Source organism: Cebidichthys violaceus, unplaced genomic scaffold (assembly GCF_023349555.1).
Source record: "Cebidichthys violaceus isolate CVI_PGR_0920_01 unplaced genomic scaffold, fCebVio1.0.p SCAF_8, whole genome shotgun sequence".
Taxonomy (NCBI): domain Eukaryota; kingdom Metazoa; phylum Chordata; class Actinopteri; order Perciformes; family Stichaeidae; genus Cebidichthys; species Cebidichthys violaceus.
In genome coordinates this window covers 6894415-6911538 of record NW_027176964.1, presented here as the reverse complement: position 1 = coordinate 6911538, position 17124 = coordinate 6894415, and the positions used below count along the sequence as shown (strand labels likewise).

At 44.9% G+C, this 17124-nt stretch overlaps 1 protein-coding gene across 1 annotated transcript in view; it reads left to right on the top strand.

Annotated features, from left to right (window-relative positions):
- phlpp1 (PH domain and leucine rich repeat protein phosphatase 1) overlaps positions 1–17124 on the top strand; it is a 43915-nt gene that overhangs the window by 12840 nt on the left and 13951 nt on the right. The window contains exons 2-4 of the mRNA XM_068702028.1: positions 14250–14446; positions 15541–15666; positions 16474–16622. Of these exons, the coding sequence (XP_068558129.1) occupies positions 14250–14446; positions 15541–15666; positions 16474–16622 (472 nt within the window). The remainder of the gene's footprint in view (positions 1–14249; positions 14447–15540; positions 15667–16473; positions 16623–17124) is intronic.

Sequence of the window (17124 nt, the reverse complement as noted above, 5' to 3'; positions counted from 1 at the left end):
ACACTGGTTGGGACACATCATGTTCAGCTGTGAATTGTTTGGATTTAGTATAGGGGGACGTTCATTGTCCCCAGTGGATTAGCATCATCTGCTTGTTCCTACCCGCGTGAAGGGACTGATTTTGGATATTATTACTGTACTGCTTTAGTAATCTGTCATATTTACTGAAATATAACGTATGTCGCTGGTATTGAGAAGAAGACACTTGTAGTGAAAGGTGACATTGACCACGGCGACTATGGTTTTGTTACAAAAAGACTGTGACAATGACGAGGAGAGAGCGAGTTCTGATGTAACATGTCCTTACTTCGTTTGCGTCAGTGACGGGTCATTATTAATGCAGTGGTACAAATGAACAGGGAAACCCAGGGCGACAAACAGGCGGGAATCCCTGCAAGCTAATTAATCACTGACGTACACACACACACACACGGCAGCGTGTATGTGCCGATGCTTCCCCACATTCTGCTCTAACCTTTAGCGCGACATCGAACCTTCCCTGGCTTACCAATTACCGTTCTCATCTCCCCTCTTTAGCCTCGGTATCAGAGGGAGGTGTTGTCAGCCTGCTCCTCTGTCGCTACTCTCCTTTCATTCCCGGCGCTCACATTTCACCCTCCCCTGATGCACTTCCCAGGGGGGTTGAATGCGAGGTGGGTAAGCCTAAACCCCTCTGTCTGGAAAGGAGTTATTGTGCGGGCGCTTAAGACGACAATACCTCGCTCCCCCTCTCTTTCCCGCTCCCTTTAAGCTCCCCCATACAGTACGAGGCGCTGCACTTCATCAAGGCTGTATGTGGAGTGCTGCGGGGACAGGCTGCTGTATACGGGCCATTAGCGACTGCTGAGTGACAGAATGCGGAGGCTGAAGTGACACAGTGACGCCGCTGACGAGCAACTGGTGCCCTGAATTATGAGATAATATGTGTGTTTGAGAATCTTCTCGCACCATTTCGGTCTATATCAAACAAAGGGAAATAGTTCAAAATACGCCAATCACCGTTTTCCCCCAGACCCAAGGTAATGTATTCAATCTGCTTATTTTATCTGACCGGTAAAAGAAGCAAATCCTCCCATTTTAGAAGCTAGAACTATTACATGTTTTATGTTTTATTAAATGTTAAACCAATTTTCCTCGTTTCCTTGTCACGCAAAGTAGTGGTCATTGTGAAAACAGTTCTGCAGTGTTTCTGGTAAAATAGTCATCAGGGTTATGTTGACTTTACTACAATTTTATGAAAGAAACCTTTTTAGGGCAGCCTCAAGCGTATACCACACTGCGTTTCACTGCACATTATGGGAAAAAATCTAATTTCACCAAATACCTTCGATAACGATGTTGCGACGATATTGTAGGATTGACTATTTGTGTACAAAACAAATACACATTGAGGTTTTTGCTAAGTCATCATGTAGATGTAATGACTTAAGTTTTTCCTGTTCCGGTGCGATGGTCCTGGGACAGAGGGTATCTTACATGTCTGCAGACAAATACATAAGTGGCTTAAGGTAAATAATAAAACAGCTGGAGCAGTTTGGTGAGCTCAGAACATTACATCACTTTACTGTAATGCAGCCTTTAAAACCAGGAAACAACAACTCTTCCGCCATATCACGCTATCCAAAATCTAAGACGATATCTTGTCTCATATCACGATATCCATATAATATTGATACATTGCCCAGCCCTACTACACATGTGGCAAATAAAACCTTTGAATCTTTACAAACTGGGGGTATCAAATTTGAAAAACATGGAAATTGACCAGGCAGGGGAAGGATCAACTATCAAGTTGCATTATGGGTAGTGTAGGAGGCAGCAATTAGGAACTTGATCCACAGGAAGAACCAAGAGTTGAGATATCTCGGCCTCTGCTGCATCAATTTAAACCGTTCTTCTTCCTTACGTAAAACACAAACTCGCTGCACTACCCCTTTAATAGATAGAACCTAAAACAATAAGCGCCATTAATTTGCTGCCAATCCACAAATAGATTGATTGACTTAATTGTTGGCGCGCCAAACGGGAGTCGCAACAATCCATGAACGCGAGTGTGAGTCATGCTCAGTACAATGGAGCTCATGCCCCAGTTCATACTTTGTTTAAAGGCTCCTCCGGGCAGAGAATCTCTCACAGTGTTGTCTTGCATTGTTTATTGGCTTCTGGGATCTGCTTTAATTGCGTCCTCACGACACGCTGCCCGCCCTCCTCTTGTGTCGCCGTGCACGCCATCGCCCGCGATCCAGCCTGATTATGTGTCCTCATGTGTTAGCGAGAGAGCCGTAGGAGGGGCGGCGAGCGCTGCATCATTTATGAGTGTGTGCCACCCTGTGACTGGACCGCAGTGACCCCGTGGCTGTCAACAGCGTATCCTTGAGCGCGATGGCACAGGCTGTGCCGGGACTCACCGCGGGGACCGCTTGGCATGCGGAGGGGCTGTGGGTGGGGCCGGGGGTGGGGCCGGGGGGGGCGGGCAGAGAGGAAGCAGTGAGTAGGTCACTAATATTAATGGACTTTATTATCCGTCCCCTCTTTTTGGCTTCTCTTCCTCTTTGGGGAGGTTCAGAGAAAATGATCAGCCACGGAGCAGCAAGCTATACCGAAGGACGGCTAAGCAGGATGGGCTCCGTACCGACATCAGAAGAAGATTGTGAGGAAAGAGAGCTCAGGTCAATGAGTAAGCTGGAAACATGGTTTCCCTGCAAGGGCCAACCACAAGAAGCCACTCACACTTAAAACTCTGAGCAGAAGAAAAGTAAGGAGAGAAGAGTTGGAGAGCAGATGACAGCTGGAGGTATTAAGGCCTGATGTTATACACTTAGGGAATGGGTAATGGAGGGAGATGAGTAGGAAAAACGAGAAATGTCAGTTCAGCCGAGACCCTCCATGCCCTCTGAAACATTAAAATATGCATACACAAATAAAACCTTTCAGGACCTGTGTGTGTGTGTGTGTGTGTGTGTGTGTGTGTGTGTGTGTGTGTGTGTGTGTGTGTGTGTGTGTGTGTGTGTGTGTGTGTGTGTGTGTGCGCGCTCAAGCAAGACAGAAAGGCATTACATAACCGGGCACGCTGGCTCTCCTGCCAGTTTACTATCACACAGCAGTAACTCAGTTCACACGTGTGCAGGCTCGCTTTATTTTGTGTGTGAACACTCAGCCTCCCGTTTGTTTCTCACGCATTCATGACCCGCTGGTAATTCATTATTTCCCAACATGGAGGAAGCCGTCCTCTTCCGCACTGACAAACAAGTTGATCACTACAACTCGGATCTACACGGAACAGTGCTGCAGAAACACTTGGAAGGTTTTTGACGGAGAATACATCTGACCTTTTTGCCGGCATAATATTAGACGCTCGCTAGGAGTGAGAGAGACATCAAAGCGTTGTTAACCTTAAAAAAGATACACGTTATCATCGTTTGTATTAGCCTGGCACTGTGTGATGCAAGGTATTGTCAGACAGCTTGCTGGTTTTCTCTTCCACAGTAAATAGACGTTACCTGCTTTTGCTTTAGTTTAAAAGAATCTGCCACCGTGTGTCTGGCTTTGCTTGTTAAAGGATTCTGCCAGCATATTACAATTTTAATCTTATTTTTGGTAGTTCTGGCCATCATTTCTATAATAATACTCACCAAAATGTTTTTTTATGAGACATGGGAATGAGTCAAGAAACGCAAGCAGTCTGATGAGCATTTAGCTTCTAATCAAGTTCTAATCCTCTCTGTTCAGTTTGAAGACTTCACTTCTGGTTGGTTTGGCGACATCTGTAGTTATTGGTGGTAATGTTGAGAAATCTAAACAATACGAGTCCCAGAGTTCCGTTTGAAATAAAAAAAATTCGAGCAGCCGCACAGGCTAGTAAGTAACAACAGTATTCCACTGGGCCGCCACTTTAGAAAATGCTTGTGAAAATGCTTGTCCACCAGAGGCGTCACAGTATTACTCCTTTGTTTACCCGCCACTGTGGCTGGTAGGTTGATCAAATTCAGCCAATTTTTAATTTTGTCCAGTATGTGCATGATTCCTTACCTGTGAATCCCTTACGCGTGTGCACGCTACTTTATAGGGCGCAGGAATGGCGGACTCCGCCATTAGCGGTAGCTAATGGGTGTGAATACATTTTACAGTTGATGTAGTGAGAATTTTAAGGATAATAAATTCTAAATTCTAATTATTATTATTATTATTATTATTATTATTATTATTATTATTATAATAGCTACATTTATTTGGAAGAGAAACAATGGCAAACAGTAAAATGAATTAATACTAAAACTGTCGTAATCATCAACTATAATCATCCATTATAGTTAACAGACCACGTCCTCTGTTGATCTTTGACCTATGCGACCTGGTTGTGCATGCACACAGATGACGTTCATCATTATAACTGATGGAAAATGACCCAGGTTGTAATAAACTGTATCCTTTAATATCTGCTCATGCATGCTGTTACCATTAGATGATTTTTTTATTTCGTCAGCACAAAAGGACGTGGCGTCCCCCTCAGAGTATTCTGTCTGTTTTTATTTTTGTTGTGGTCTTAACACTGAAATTTACAGCTGAGTAAGATTAGCTCACCTCTCTTTACAGGTCTTTCCTTCTGCCCAGTGACAGGATATGCCTGCTATTCATTTTCTTTCTGTTCAGCCGTGTATTCATCTATCTGTATGTTTTCTCCTTCCTCCATCGCAGCCATCTCTGCTTAGCCTTATCATGTTTTCTCTTTCTTGTCGTCCCCCCCCCCCCCTCTCTTGCCTTAGCTCTTTCTACACTCGTGTGTGTGTGTGTGTGTGTGTGTGTGTGTGTGTGTGTGTGTGTGTGTGTGTGTGTGTGTGTGTGTGTGTGTGTGTGTGTGTGTGTGTGTGTGTGTGTGTGTGTGTGTGTGTGCGTGCGTGCGTGCGTGCGCTCTGAGCTAGCTGATCAGTGGGCTCGTATTTTCCAATGTAAGGTTTCGTAACTCACACCCATTACATAACAGCAGCAGGAGTGGAGCAGGGAAGAGGGGGAGAGCACAGAGGGAGCACACATCTATGTACGTCAGCATCTAACCCATCCACTGACACACAGAGGGAATCACTGGGGAAGATCTTTAGTTGTTTTTTTTAAGCACCGATGCCAAACCTGTGATTCGAAGCACCCCCGAACACAAGTCCCCCTCCCCCCTCCTCCCGCTGCATCTGGATCCATTTTAGTGGATATTGATTGAATGACATGATGAAGCACGTTCACAGTGCAGCGGGTGGTGTGAAGGACAGTGCGGCTGATGAGAAACATGCTTATTTCTTTCACTTCAGGGCACATAAGTCATTTGTTTAAAAAAAAAATTAATAATAATTCATAGCTGCGCAACATGATTTATCAATCTCCCATGGAGCCTTTTTCTCATCGCGGTTCCTCATTCCAGCTGTCAGCCGCATGAGTTATGATTGCATGTTTTCACATTGTTTGCATGCCTTTCAGCTTCTGCCCATAAACACAGATTTGCATCAGGTTAACAGAACCGGATATGCGAGGATGTGAAGTGTCCTCTACTGTCCATGAAGCCATGGTATGAACTAACGATGCGGAAGAGCAACTGTGTGTGCAAGCGGGTCAAATTATAGTAAAGAAATGAATAGATAATTGAGCATTGCAAAACACAAATCCTCCTGCACTGACCTGATAACTGGAGTTGTACAATGCCTTTAATAGCAGGGGGCTGTTTAGTTCCCTTCTCCCGCGGGGCAAAAGGTAATAATGGTTTGATGGGGAAGATATTGCAGGCTGTGACCTCATTTGGATTCAGGATGTGTTTCACTGGACTGAGAGAAAAGATTGTGTACTGTGTGTGTGTGTGTGTGTGTGTGTGTGTGTGTGTGTGTGTGTGTGTGTGTGTGTGTGTGTGTGTGTGTGTGTGTGTCCTTCCTGGTGACATGCTTAAGAGAGATGGGGCATCAGAATTTTGAGGGCATCCATTAAACTATTCATTACCCTCCCCAACCCCTCTCTGGGGATGGAGGGACGTCTCATGGTTACCTGTTCACCGCGGCAACTTATTTTCCCTCAATGCTAACATCACCTGCTGAAAGTATAGTGCAGCCAAGAGGTTGAAAGGGAGGAAGGAGAAACATCACCTCCACTGAACTGTTCAAGCTGAAGACTGTTCATTGTCTGACAATAGACAGGAGCACAAAGCAGAGGGATTGGAAGCACTTCTCAGCACTCAAAAGAGACAATGCACACACACACACACACACACACACAGCAGCCTTGTCACCTTATCCTGAATTATCAATAGATATTGTTTTAGTACATTACAGATAATTCAAATTCTGTACTGAATGTCTTTCTATTTATTTTTATTCCACGCATTCACAAATGTAGCTCAACCCATCTGAGATGCATAACAATTTAATCATGTGTAATTGTTTTATTAATTAAAGAGATGATGAAATCGAGCAGCAACATGGATGATTGAATAAATACGCGTCTTAGTAATCAACTGCTCGCGGTGCTGTCCAAACACTGCAGAGTTTACAGTTGTTTATCATGATTTCACTGTCGACTGCACTTTTTTTTTGACTTGACTCTGTGTTAATATACTGGAGGTGTTGTACACTCAGCAGCAGTTTGTTTCAATGAAGCAAAATGGCAAATTAGTACCTAGAAACATCAAACGTGAGTATCGCTCGAAGTTTAGAAATAGCTTCTTGCTTCCAAACAGTGACATTTTTTTATTTTTTATTGATGTTTTAGATTATAATCACATTTATGTTAATCAATAAAGCACCTCTGGACAAAACTAGAACAACAGATGCCACTACAACAAGACCACAGCTTTGTGGCATGTGAAGATTTGATAATTAGCATTAAACACAAAGTACAACTGCGGCTGATGGGAATGTCATTAGTTTTGCAGGTGTTTGGTTATAAACCAAACGTTAAATTGTAATATTGACGTGATGATGGTGCTGCAGGAAAAGTCAGGAGTTCACCAAAGTCTGTATGATTCATCCTGAGGGGAACATGAATGTCTCTACCAGTAGTTGTTGAGACATTTTAGGCAAAACAACAAATGTCATTGTGACACTACAATACGTAGTAGGATTCATCCAGTGGGGACCATAAATGTACAACATTTCATGGCATGTTTCAGTCTGGACCAAAGTGGTGGACCGGGGTACCAAACCGAGAAAGCAACATTATGCTTCATTGAATTCTTGAAGTCCCACCGCTCACATATTATGCAAAATCAAATAAATGCTCCACCTGGGCTTTCCGGCAAATCCACCATTCTGAACCCAAAGTAGGGACACACAGGCACATGTAGGCTATGCAGTGTCACGCAGCGATAATGCATGAACATCCCAGCTATTTCCCATGCAAACACGCACCTCGTCTTCTTATCACTTTTACACAAAGGACAGCTTGACACGTTTAACGCATCAACACTTCCTCAGTCCCAGAGGGAGAGGCAGCCTCTTCTACCTCCATGGACCCGTTTTGTGTGAGAACACCTGGGAACTTTTCAAGAGGATGTTTGTAGAATCTAGTAGAATTAAGAAGCACCTGCATGCTCGACTCGCTTGGAATCGTTCTTTATTGGGTTTCCGTTGGCTAAAGTTGTGTATAGTACCTGCTACTTTTTTTTTTGGTAAAAAAAAAGCGAGCTGAGCCGATGCTAGAGGGTAGAGTGATAATAACGCTGATGGCTCAGAGAGAATCGTCACTAGCGTGACGCGGGGCATCCTGCACAAACATGTCATTTTTTAATAGCTAACAGCCAACCTTTTTTGTAATTTTTCATTATTTATTTTTTTAAATGGCAGACCGCAAAACCATGTGGTGGTCAGTTGACAAAGTGCACGCATTCCTCTGTTTGATTGCTGATGAAAGGATCTAGCGACGATCCTGAATGGAGCTACTAGCACTGTGTCAGTTTCACTCTGCGTTGCTATGACGATAAGCTAAGAATTCCGCGTACATTGATGGGGTAGTATCTGCTTTGAACAAAAAAAAATAAAAAATAAAATTGAGCCAAATCGTGCAGTGGAAATGAGGCGTTATTAAGGATCCTTCCAGAAACTGTCAATGTGGGGCCTTCCTGTAAATCTCAGCTGGCTGTTTTCTTCTTCCTCTTCTTTTTTCGACTCCTCACATCCACAGTTCAACACGTGCATCATTGTGCAAAGTGCGGAGAAAAAAAAGTGTAATGTGCAGAACGATGTGGAGCACTTAGGCGAGTGCATTCGAGCAGCCCGGCGCCCCCGTGACGGCCTTCGCCACCTCCCAGCAAGGGTCGTCGACCGCTGCTCGAGCGGACAGTCGGCTCAACGCGGCCTGTCGCTTTAAATCTGAGTAACCACCTCGAGTCATCCACAGAGATCGAGAAAGAGAGGGAGGAGAGACGGAGAATAAAGGAGGGCAGCGGTGATCAGATGTGGGAAGCACATCCTTCCTTAGCCTGTGAACAGACACCTTTAAGTAGATACATTTTGTCATTGTGTGTGTGTGTGTGTGTGTGTGTGTGTGTGTGTGTGTGTGTGTGTGTGTGTGTGTTTTGCAACAGAAGGACAGTGCAGCTATTTGTGTCGCAGAGTAACAGCTGGCACCGCTCTGTCTTCCATCTATTTCTACATCCCTTCGTCACCAACTCTCCCCTCATCCATAGTTTTCTCTTTACGAGTCGATGTCTCTAACGCGCCACAGATTATGATGATGTTTGCTTAATAGAGTGCCTCATATCAAGTTTTTATAGATGCTTCCTAATAGCTAGATCTTTAATGAGATGCTGCGGTTGAGATACATTTCAGTAGGCTCAGAAGCATTTATAAGTCCTAGAGTCTTGCCATGCTGTACATCACATCTGTCGCCGCCTATAGAATAAGCAAGTGTGTGTGTGTGTGTGTGTGTGTGTGTGTGTGTGTGTGTGTGTGTCTGTCTGTCTACGCATGCTCGTGCTCCGCTGTGACTTATGTGGGTCATCGATGCCCTACGGTGCGGCATGCCCGGTCCTGTAGTGGAGGTGTGCTGATGTCAGGTTGCATTTAGCAGGGGCAGGATGAATAAGCAGGGATGTGTCCTTGTTATTACAGAGAAGAGCCAGAAGAAAGAAGCGTTGATCTGTTAAATTGGGAGACGGATGGAGAGAGGTCGGCCTTGGGTGCTGATCACTAACAGTGATGGATAACGGGGGCAGCAGGGCATCTGGGCGGCAGCTTTGTAGCCTGAAAAACATTAGCTCAGGAATAAATACTGACGTTAAGCAACCAAGAGTGGTTTCGTTTGTGTCAATGTGATTGACTTTGCAAAGATTACACGCATAACACTGATGCACACTGACGGTATCAATATTAAGAGACGTCTTGTCGAAGCCGCACACTGCTGGCAGCAGCTGTTACACATCTGCTTTTTGGATCTATAATTTGTGTTTCACAGGCTTAATGTCCCGAATTCAACTGAAAATGCAAAGTGCCAGTTCCCCATTCCTGCAGGGAGGTGCTACGTAAGATATATTGTCATAGCAATGGGATGTACCATTTCATCATTGTGGAAGTTTCCCACCTTCTCAATGAAAAAAAATAATGTAGTTCATCAGTAGGAAGCAAAGCTGACGCTAGCTTGGATTAAAAAAAACATTGCCTAACGCTTGCTCTGAGGTCATCACCAGGAGGATCCTGCAACTCGTGAGTGAGTGTGCACCTCTGTGTCTATCCAGGGCTGTTCTCGCATTCTGCAGCAACAAACTGCATAATGTATTGGGTGGCCAGTTATAGCTGCATGCTCAAGGACCTCTCAGGGTTGTGGTAACTCACACTTTTTCAAAACACCTTTTCTTGCCTGTTTCATACCGACATCGACCGCCTGCTGATTGCTCAGTCTGTGCTCTTTACCAACCCCTGGTAAAGCATCAAGTGTGTCTCCCTGCCTTCGTGTTCCACTATGACGTGTACTGATGTGAGCAAACAGATTTGGAAACCTTTAGAAACATTGATTTAGTTGTTGGATCTGTCTGAGAGTGACAGCAGCTTGTGTATATTCATTTATTTGTGTGTGTTTGAGCAGTAGCCGAGCGCACACACAGGTATTGGACCCTAGTGTGTAGGGGAAACACTCTTTTCCTGTGCTTGGGGGGGAAAAGGAAGGACGTTATCTTCAGTAACCAACACACACACACACACACACACACACACACACACACACACACACAGACACACATCGTAGTATGCTACTACATACAGTAGGTCTAGAAATAGACTATGACTCCTGCACATGAACACACCCACCTTGCAGGGCCTGTCTATTATTTTTGAATTCAAGCATCCCCCATAGATTACGGGATGACCACCATGACTAACATCATCGCTGCTCAAAATATTGCTGTCGTAGGTGGCCTGTGGTTCATGCATTTGGAATAAAGCAACTGTCTCTTATAACTTCCCTCCCCCTACTGGAGGGTTAGAGATCCTGCCTCTCTGTGGCCCACCCCTGTAAACAGGATGCTCACGTGGGTGTCCCACCCATCTCCTTGCTTCCTCCACCGTGCATTCCCACGGCCAGACCGGAGCGTATTCCTCCACCCAGTCATCCCACGTCTGTGTGAGATGGTTGTAAACGGTAACATCCGCACGGGAGAAGCTTTCAAACTTCTTTTATCACAAAAGCAGCCCACTCGAGCTGTCTGTATTGTTCTACCTCCACAAAATATCTGGGTCTGTCAACATTCAAGGGGGGGGGGGGGGGCAATTAGATGGATGTTCATATGGAGATGGTTAATCACTGTCACTGTGTGTGTGTGTGTGTGTGTGTGTGTGTGTGTGTGTGTGTGTGTGTGTGTGTGTGTGTGTGTGTGGATGTCAGCAAGGGGAAGAGCAGGACGAGGAGTAGTGTTTGTGCATATGCTTGTGTGGGAGAGAGCACGTTCCAACAAAAGGCCTAAAAATAGTAGGAATATGCCCATGTGACATATTGAGGCTAAAAGCTTGTGAATAATTTGTCTAATGCAACACATCCCCCCTTTCCCAAGCTCGGTAGTGAAAATCTGTGCCTGCCGGTCGCCTCTGCCAGCCAGCTAAGTCGGAAAGGGGTATAACCAGTCTGTTCAGTTACGCTCAGTCAGCCTGTCTGTCTGTTAGCAAGATGTCACATGGATTTGGAGGACATTTGGCAGATGATAGCTCTCGGCCTGAAGAATACTTGTGTCGATTTCGGTGGTGATCTGGCATTTCCGATTTAGGTGTACCTGTTAAGCTGCGTTCACTGTTTCCCCTCCTTTGTATTCAGTTCATGTACTTAAACCAAGAACACGTTAAGTACAAGCTTTATTTTTCAAAGGAAACCCAAATGGTAATATCAATGTATTCATATTGAAGTGATGAGTCATGTTTTTTTGGTACATGCTGGTAGATCCTTCCCTGTAAGAAATCAGTTTGCTTCCCTCTCTTTCCGTCCCCATGTTTCGTCTTGAAGGAGTCCCCAGTTTAACTCGCTTATCTAAACCACTTATTTGGAAGTGAAAACGAAAGTGGACACCTGTTACGTTTGTCTGTTATCTTGTAAAAGTATTTGCGGGTCCAGCTAGGCGCTCTGGTTCACAGGTATACCTGGAAGTGGCGCAGCAAAATGTGACGGACATTTTAACTTCCAAATAAGTGAATGAGGTTATGTGATCCGTCCTTTATTAATACTATGTCTCTCAAGACTCACATGAGTAAACACATACCTACAATAATAGAAATCGTTGGCTCCCTACACACTGCACTTGTTTCTGAGGTGCAATAAACAAGCGTGGAGATCAACAGTGGAGGGGATGGGGGACAGAGGAGGGACAGTTTTGAGGTTTTGGATGCAGTGTAAGTAAGGCAAACTAAAACATCTAGTGACTTTCACTCACTTCTGATTCTCTACACTGAATAAAAGTGGCCGAAACTTTGACAAATCAACAGATGATGTATCATTTTCTAACATCTCAAACGAAACCCAGATACCATCAAAACACACTGAGCACAGTGTTTATGGCCCTTTACAAATGTTTCCATCAATATTTTCTCAAGTATTTTTTATTTTGGTATTTGGTACAAATTAAAAAGTATAATAAATAAACCTTCTACTTGATTGTGATTTCATTCAGATATTTGTATAGAATATTTTGGCAGAACTATGCACATTAACCTGTAAGCACATAATGATCTCTCTCATAGCTCATTAAAACATATTTATTCATATTTATCTCTAGATTCGGGTTGCGGCCTTCTGATTACTGCCAGAGCACAGAGAGAAATTATGAAAAACAGGTCATGCCAGTTAAATTGTCACATACAGTACGTTATAGATGGCTTCACAGATTTTGGCACAGTGTGAATGGCATTTGCTGTAATATATTTAAGGCATTGCCTTGACACAGGCTTATAAATAGTCCTTCACATAAAGGAATAAGACACATATCTCTTCCTCTAGAACCACCCACCTGAGTTTCACTTTTGCCTCATTGCTGTTTCGCCAGTGTACCTGGCCACTCCACATGGAATGAACATTAATGCTAGATTGCGGTACATGTCATGTATGCGGGTTAGTAAAGGTCTAACATGTGTCTGCACGTCTTTGCACGTTGTGCAGTTTTTCAGAGGCTTGTGCTCTTCGCCGTACCCTTTAGTCATGTATTGGTCTCTGCTGTTTAAGCATACCACAACAGCTCACCCTTGTAATCAAACATGACTCCTTATCAACATTTAACAATAGCGTGTTAGGTTACGCACTCAGCATTTAGTCAAATCAAATATCCTTTTGCAAACTAGGCTATCGATTCCGCTGTTAACACAAGATTGGCTCGTAGCACGGAGTAAAGGTCAGGGGTTCGGTGGCCGAGCTGGTTTTAAAATTGAATCCCGCCTGTGTCTCTGTGAGCAAAAATCATTATAACATATGTATGTATTGTCATGACGCCCAGGTGTTGCCACATCAGCACAAATAAGCACACCTCTCTGGTCAGAATGCTATTAAACTCTGCTGAGTGAGTTGGGTGAGAGTACAGTACTCTGTGAGCTTTACAGTCGGCATGCGAAAAAAGAAAATTAATTATTTAAAGCGGGTTCGCGGCTGCTTCACCCTACTGACTCTCCCTCCACAACCCCTTCAGTGTGTGAAATATGTGTGAAAGAGACAGTGCGGGACGGATGCAGCTAGTTTACAGTATTGGCCACGGGATGTGGGACACTTTCTAAGGCCATCTGTCTCTCGGAAAGAAAAACTTCCACGCCATGAATCTCTTTTGGCCCAATGAGTGAGGTTAAAACATGCTGCGAGCAGAAAGAGCCATAGATAGAACGGAGAAAGCCAGGCTGCCGGACAGATAGCAGAGAAACGACGGGGGGGGGGGGGCGTCGGCGCATGCCTGCCTGGGGAGTTTTTTTGGTGGAGGTGGAGGTAGACAGAAAGCAGGTGGATGTTTAGACAGAACGATAAGACAGCCTGGCTGACAGAACGCCTGATAAGCAGCCTTGACTGTCAGGTTTGGCAGGCCGGCGGTGAAGTGAGAGAACAGGGTACGGTGGAGGGGCACACTGATGGGCAAAACTGAATAAAGGCAGCTCAGAAATTGTAAGAGAATAATTTGAAGAAGTGCACCTGGTGTTGGAATTGACACCGTTAATGTGGAGCTGCACTGAATTCAAATCGGGACCATTCAATTCATGTGCAAGGTGGGACATCCAGTACGCTTGTGCTGAATGTATTTGGATCTTATGCTAGCCCAGCATTGTGATGATGTTCAGAGGAGAGCTCCCCTGCTATTCATTTCAGAAATCACACAACCATTTAAATCTGTCACACACAGATGTGTTTTTAGCAGCTGCCTGTGTACAGCTCAGAATTTTAATTAATTCCAAATACCTTAATATGTAGTACTTATTAACAAGTGTTAGCCTGCTAACATGCTATACCAAGATGGTGAACATTTGACCTGCTAAACAATAACATTAGCATGTTTGTGTTGTCATTGTTAGAAAGTTAGCATGCTGATATTAGCATTTAGCTCAAAGCTAAGACAGCACATTCTCACAGAGGTGCTAGCATAGCTGAATGCTGTTGTTTGGTTTTGACTTTGTGTATTTATAAGAAGCATTGTGTAGCTATCGTATAAACACCATGGACTACTTTATTCAGAGTGGTGGTTTAGTACATTTTCTCCTTAAAAAGTACCTAATAATTTGACAGACGTGTGTTGAGGTTTTCAGTGCTAACTACACAAAACGTCTCTTTCTTTGTTCCAGGAAAGCCCCAAAGCATCGAGAGCTCAGAGCGGGTCCAGCTGTCTGGGACGTACAACGTCCGGAAAGGGAAGCTCCAGCTGCCGGTCAACCGCTGGACCAGGCGGCAGGTCATCCTGTGCGGCACCTGCCTCATCGTCTCCTCCGTCAAGGAGAGCCAGACGGGGAAGATGCACATCCTGCCGCTCATTGGAGGAAAAGTAAGTCGGAAGTCACACCACAACATGCCACGACTGGCATTACATCATCTTTTTATGGTGATCTTATGTAATTTATTCTTTGGATCATAAACTCATAATGTCATATCACCAGTGAGCGACCTGATAAAGCCAACTCTTATTGCCCTCTGCCAATGTCTCCCTGCGCAGTGAAGATTGTTCTTGATGACATTTTACCTTGAACAAATGTTTGTCCTTTATTGACACCGAGCAACGCTTCAGGCTTTGATCATTTTAGCTCACGGTCAAACAGAAAGGGTTCAAGCCAGGTTTTTTCAAGTCAAAATGTTTTCAGTATTCTGAGTCCATTTTTAATCTAGAGTCATAATACTATAATGTTCAGTGTAATGGATCACTTTAGCATTCAAGTAGCCCTATATTTTATAATATATATTTTTTTATAGTGCCTCCCCAAAAATGACCTTTATCCGTTCATTGCTTTATGGATCTGTTTATCTGCAAGGCCGCTAAATACACTCCAAGGGCTCTCCTGAAAAACCGGCCCTTTCTACCTGCCTGCCTGACACAAAGTACACTCAGTACTCCACCACACCCGGTTTTTAAACATTTCACACACAGCACATGACCTCTAGTCAACTATTCATTCACGCACTTGCCCCTGCATGTGCCTTTGTGTGGTGAGTTGTATGCGTGCCAGTATTGTACTCAAACACATAACTAGTCAGCCATTTATTCACAGTGTCCATGTGCTTGAGTCCTTGTGACTCTGCGTGTCTGAAATGCAGTTTCACATACATTTATTCTTGCTCTTGTCACGCACATGTGTTAACTATATGATCATCCGTGCCTTGTATATATGGTTAAGTGTGCTTCTGGTTGACTGGATTTGTCTACCCTGCAGCCATTAAGTGTTATTTCCTTCAACAGAAGCCGTTTAGAATGACTGCTAATGTATTAAGGCGTCCATGTGTCCGCCTTTTTCTCTCTGCTTCCACTTATTATGTAACTTTCAACTCTACATTCACGGCATGGTGGTTATCGTTTATGTACAGAGCGGGGGGATCAGTGTTTCAGGCCGTAGTGTCACTCCGGTGTGTGTTTGTGTCTTTCTGCAGGTGGAGGAGGTGAAGAAGCACAACCACTGTTTGGCTTTCAGCTCGGCGGGGCCTCAGAGTCAAACCTACTACGTCAGCTTCGACAGCTTCACGGAGCACCTGCGCTGGCACAGACACGCTGCCAAGGTACTGTGTGTGTGTGTGTGTGTGTGTGTGTGTGTGTGTGTGTGTGTGTGTGTGTGTGTGTGCGCATGAGAGTTACCTACGGTTCAGTTGCGTTGTGTCTCCAAACATGCGTGACTGCAAGTGGAAGTATGACAATATGGGAGCCACTACGATCCCGCCGCCCGTACAGTATGAGCTGAGAGTGAGTGAAAACTCCACCGACACATAGCCACTCACGGCTCTCGCTCCTTTTCTCTCATTTGAACTCAAGTAGGCCACAGCCAGAAAACCTCTTTTCTAAATATGAACAGGGACATGCATGTCACCAGCACCCAGAGGGCCACTCAGAATAGAAGCCTGGATAGAAGCAGCACGTGCACCAGTGACGACTGCTGAGCCTCTAGCTAACACCGCGCTGAAAAGCTCGGGTTTCACAGGGCGTAGATTTTCTCTTTTAAGACGAGGTGGACGTTTATGCTTTCATTTTGTTTGAGATAAGCTTGTGTGTTTCCGTAAATTTGACTAACAAATCGCAGGTTAACTGCTCAACGCACCTGCAGTGCAACTAGATTCTAGCGATGATGTAATGTTAGGTCCCTAACCTGTTGAACTTTCCCTCGACTTCTCCTGACTCCCTAATCCTAAGAAGATTGGCCATTGAGTGACATTTGACCACTTAGCAGCGGGCTACACACACACACACACACACACACAGTAAACCAGTTTAAGTCTTGTTCTTGTGGTAGTGATAATCCCGTTTAACTCCACGTTTCTCTTCCTCTCCGTTACCGTTCCACTCGTCTCTCTGTCCTCCCCGCCTCCATCTAGATGGTGTCCCAGAGGATCAACTCGGTAGATCTGTCCTGCTGCAGCCTGGAGCAACTTCCCCTCAACCTCTTCTACAGCCACGACCTCACCCACCTCAACCTCAAACACAACTTCCTGCCTGCAGACCAGCGGCTGCAGCAGCTGCAGAGGTACAGTGACCATCATCACAAATGTACAGTAAACACACCTGAGGCTGAACTAATGGTAGGGAGAGGAGGACCGTGTTACAGATCGGGGGAGTTGACAGTTCAGGCTGGTTTGGATGGGCCGGTTTGGGCATGATGAGACTCGAAAAGGTTTAGCAAAGTTTTGCATAATTTTGCCCACAGTAGGAGCTGGGCTTGGCTGTGGTACAAGGAGGGGAAAGACGAGACACGGGCACAGTGAGACACAGCAGCATGGCTGGCCGGTTTGGCCTTCCCCTGCAATTTGCGAGCCATCGACCTGAGCAGTCTCGGACTTCGGCCATCGGCACACGGGGGGGGGGGGGGGGGGACGACAAATAGGCTAGCCAGGACCGTGCTGTACCAGGCTAGGCCAAAACAAGCCCAGAGCCCAGAAGGGTAGATGAGTCTGCAGGGAAGCTTTTAATGTGCCTGGCCTCCCTCACTCTCTCTCTGTGGGCACCATCTGCTGCATGCTTATCATGGT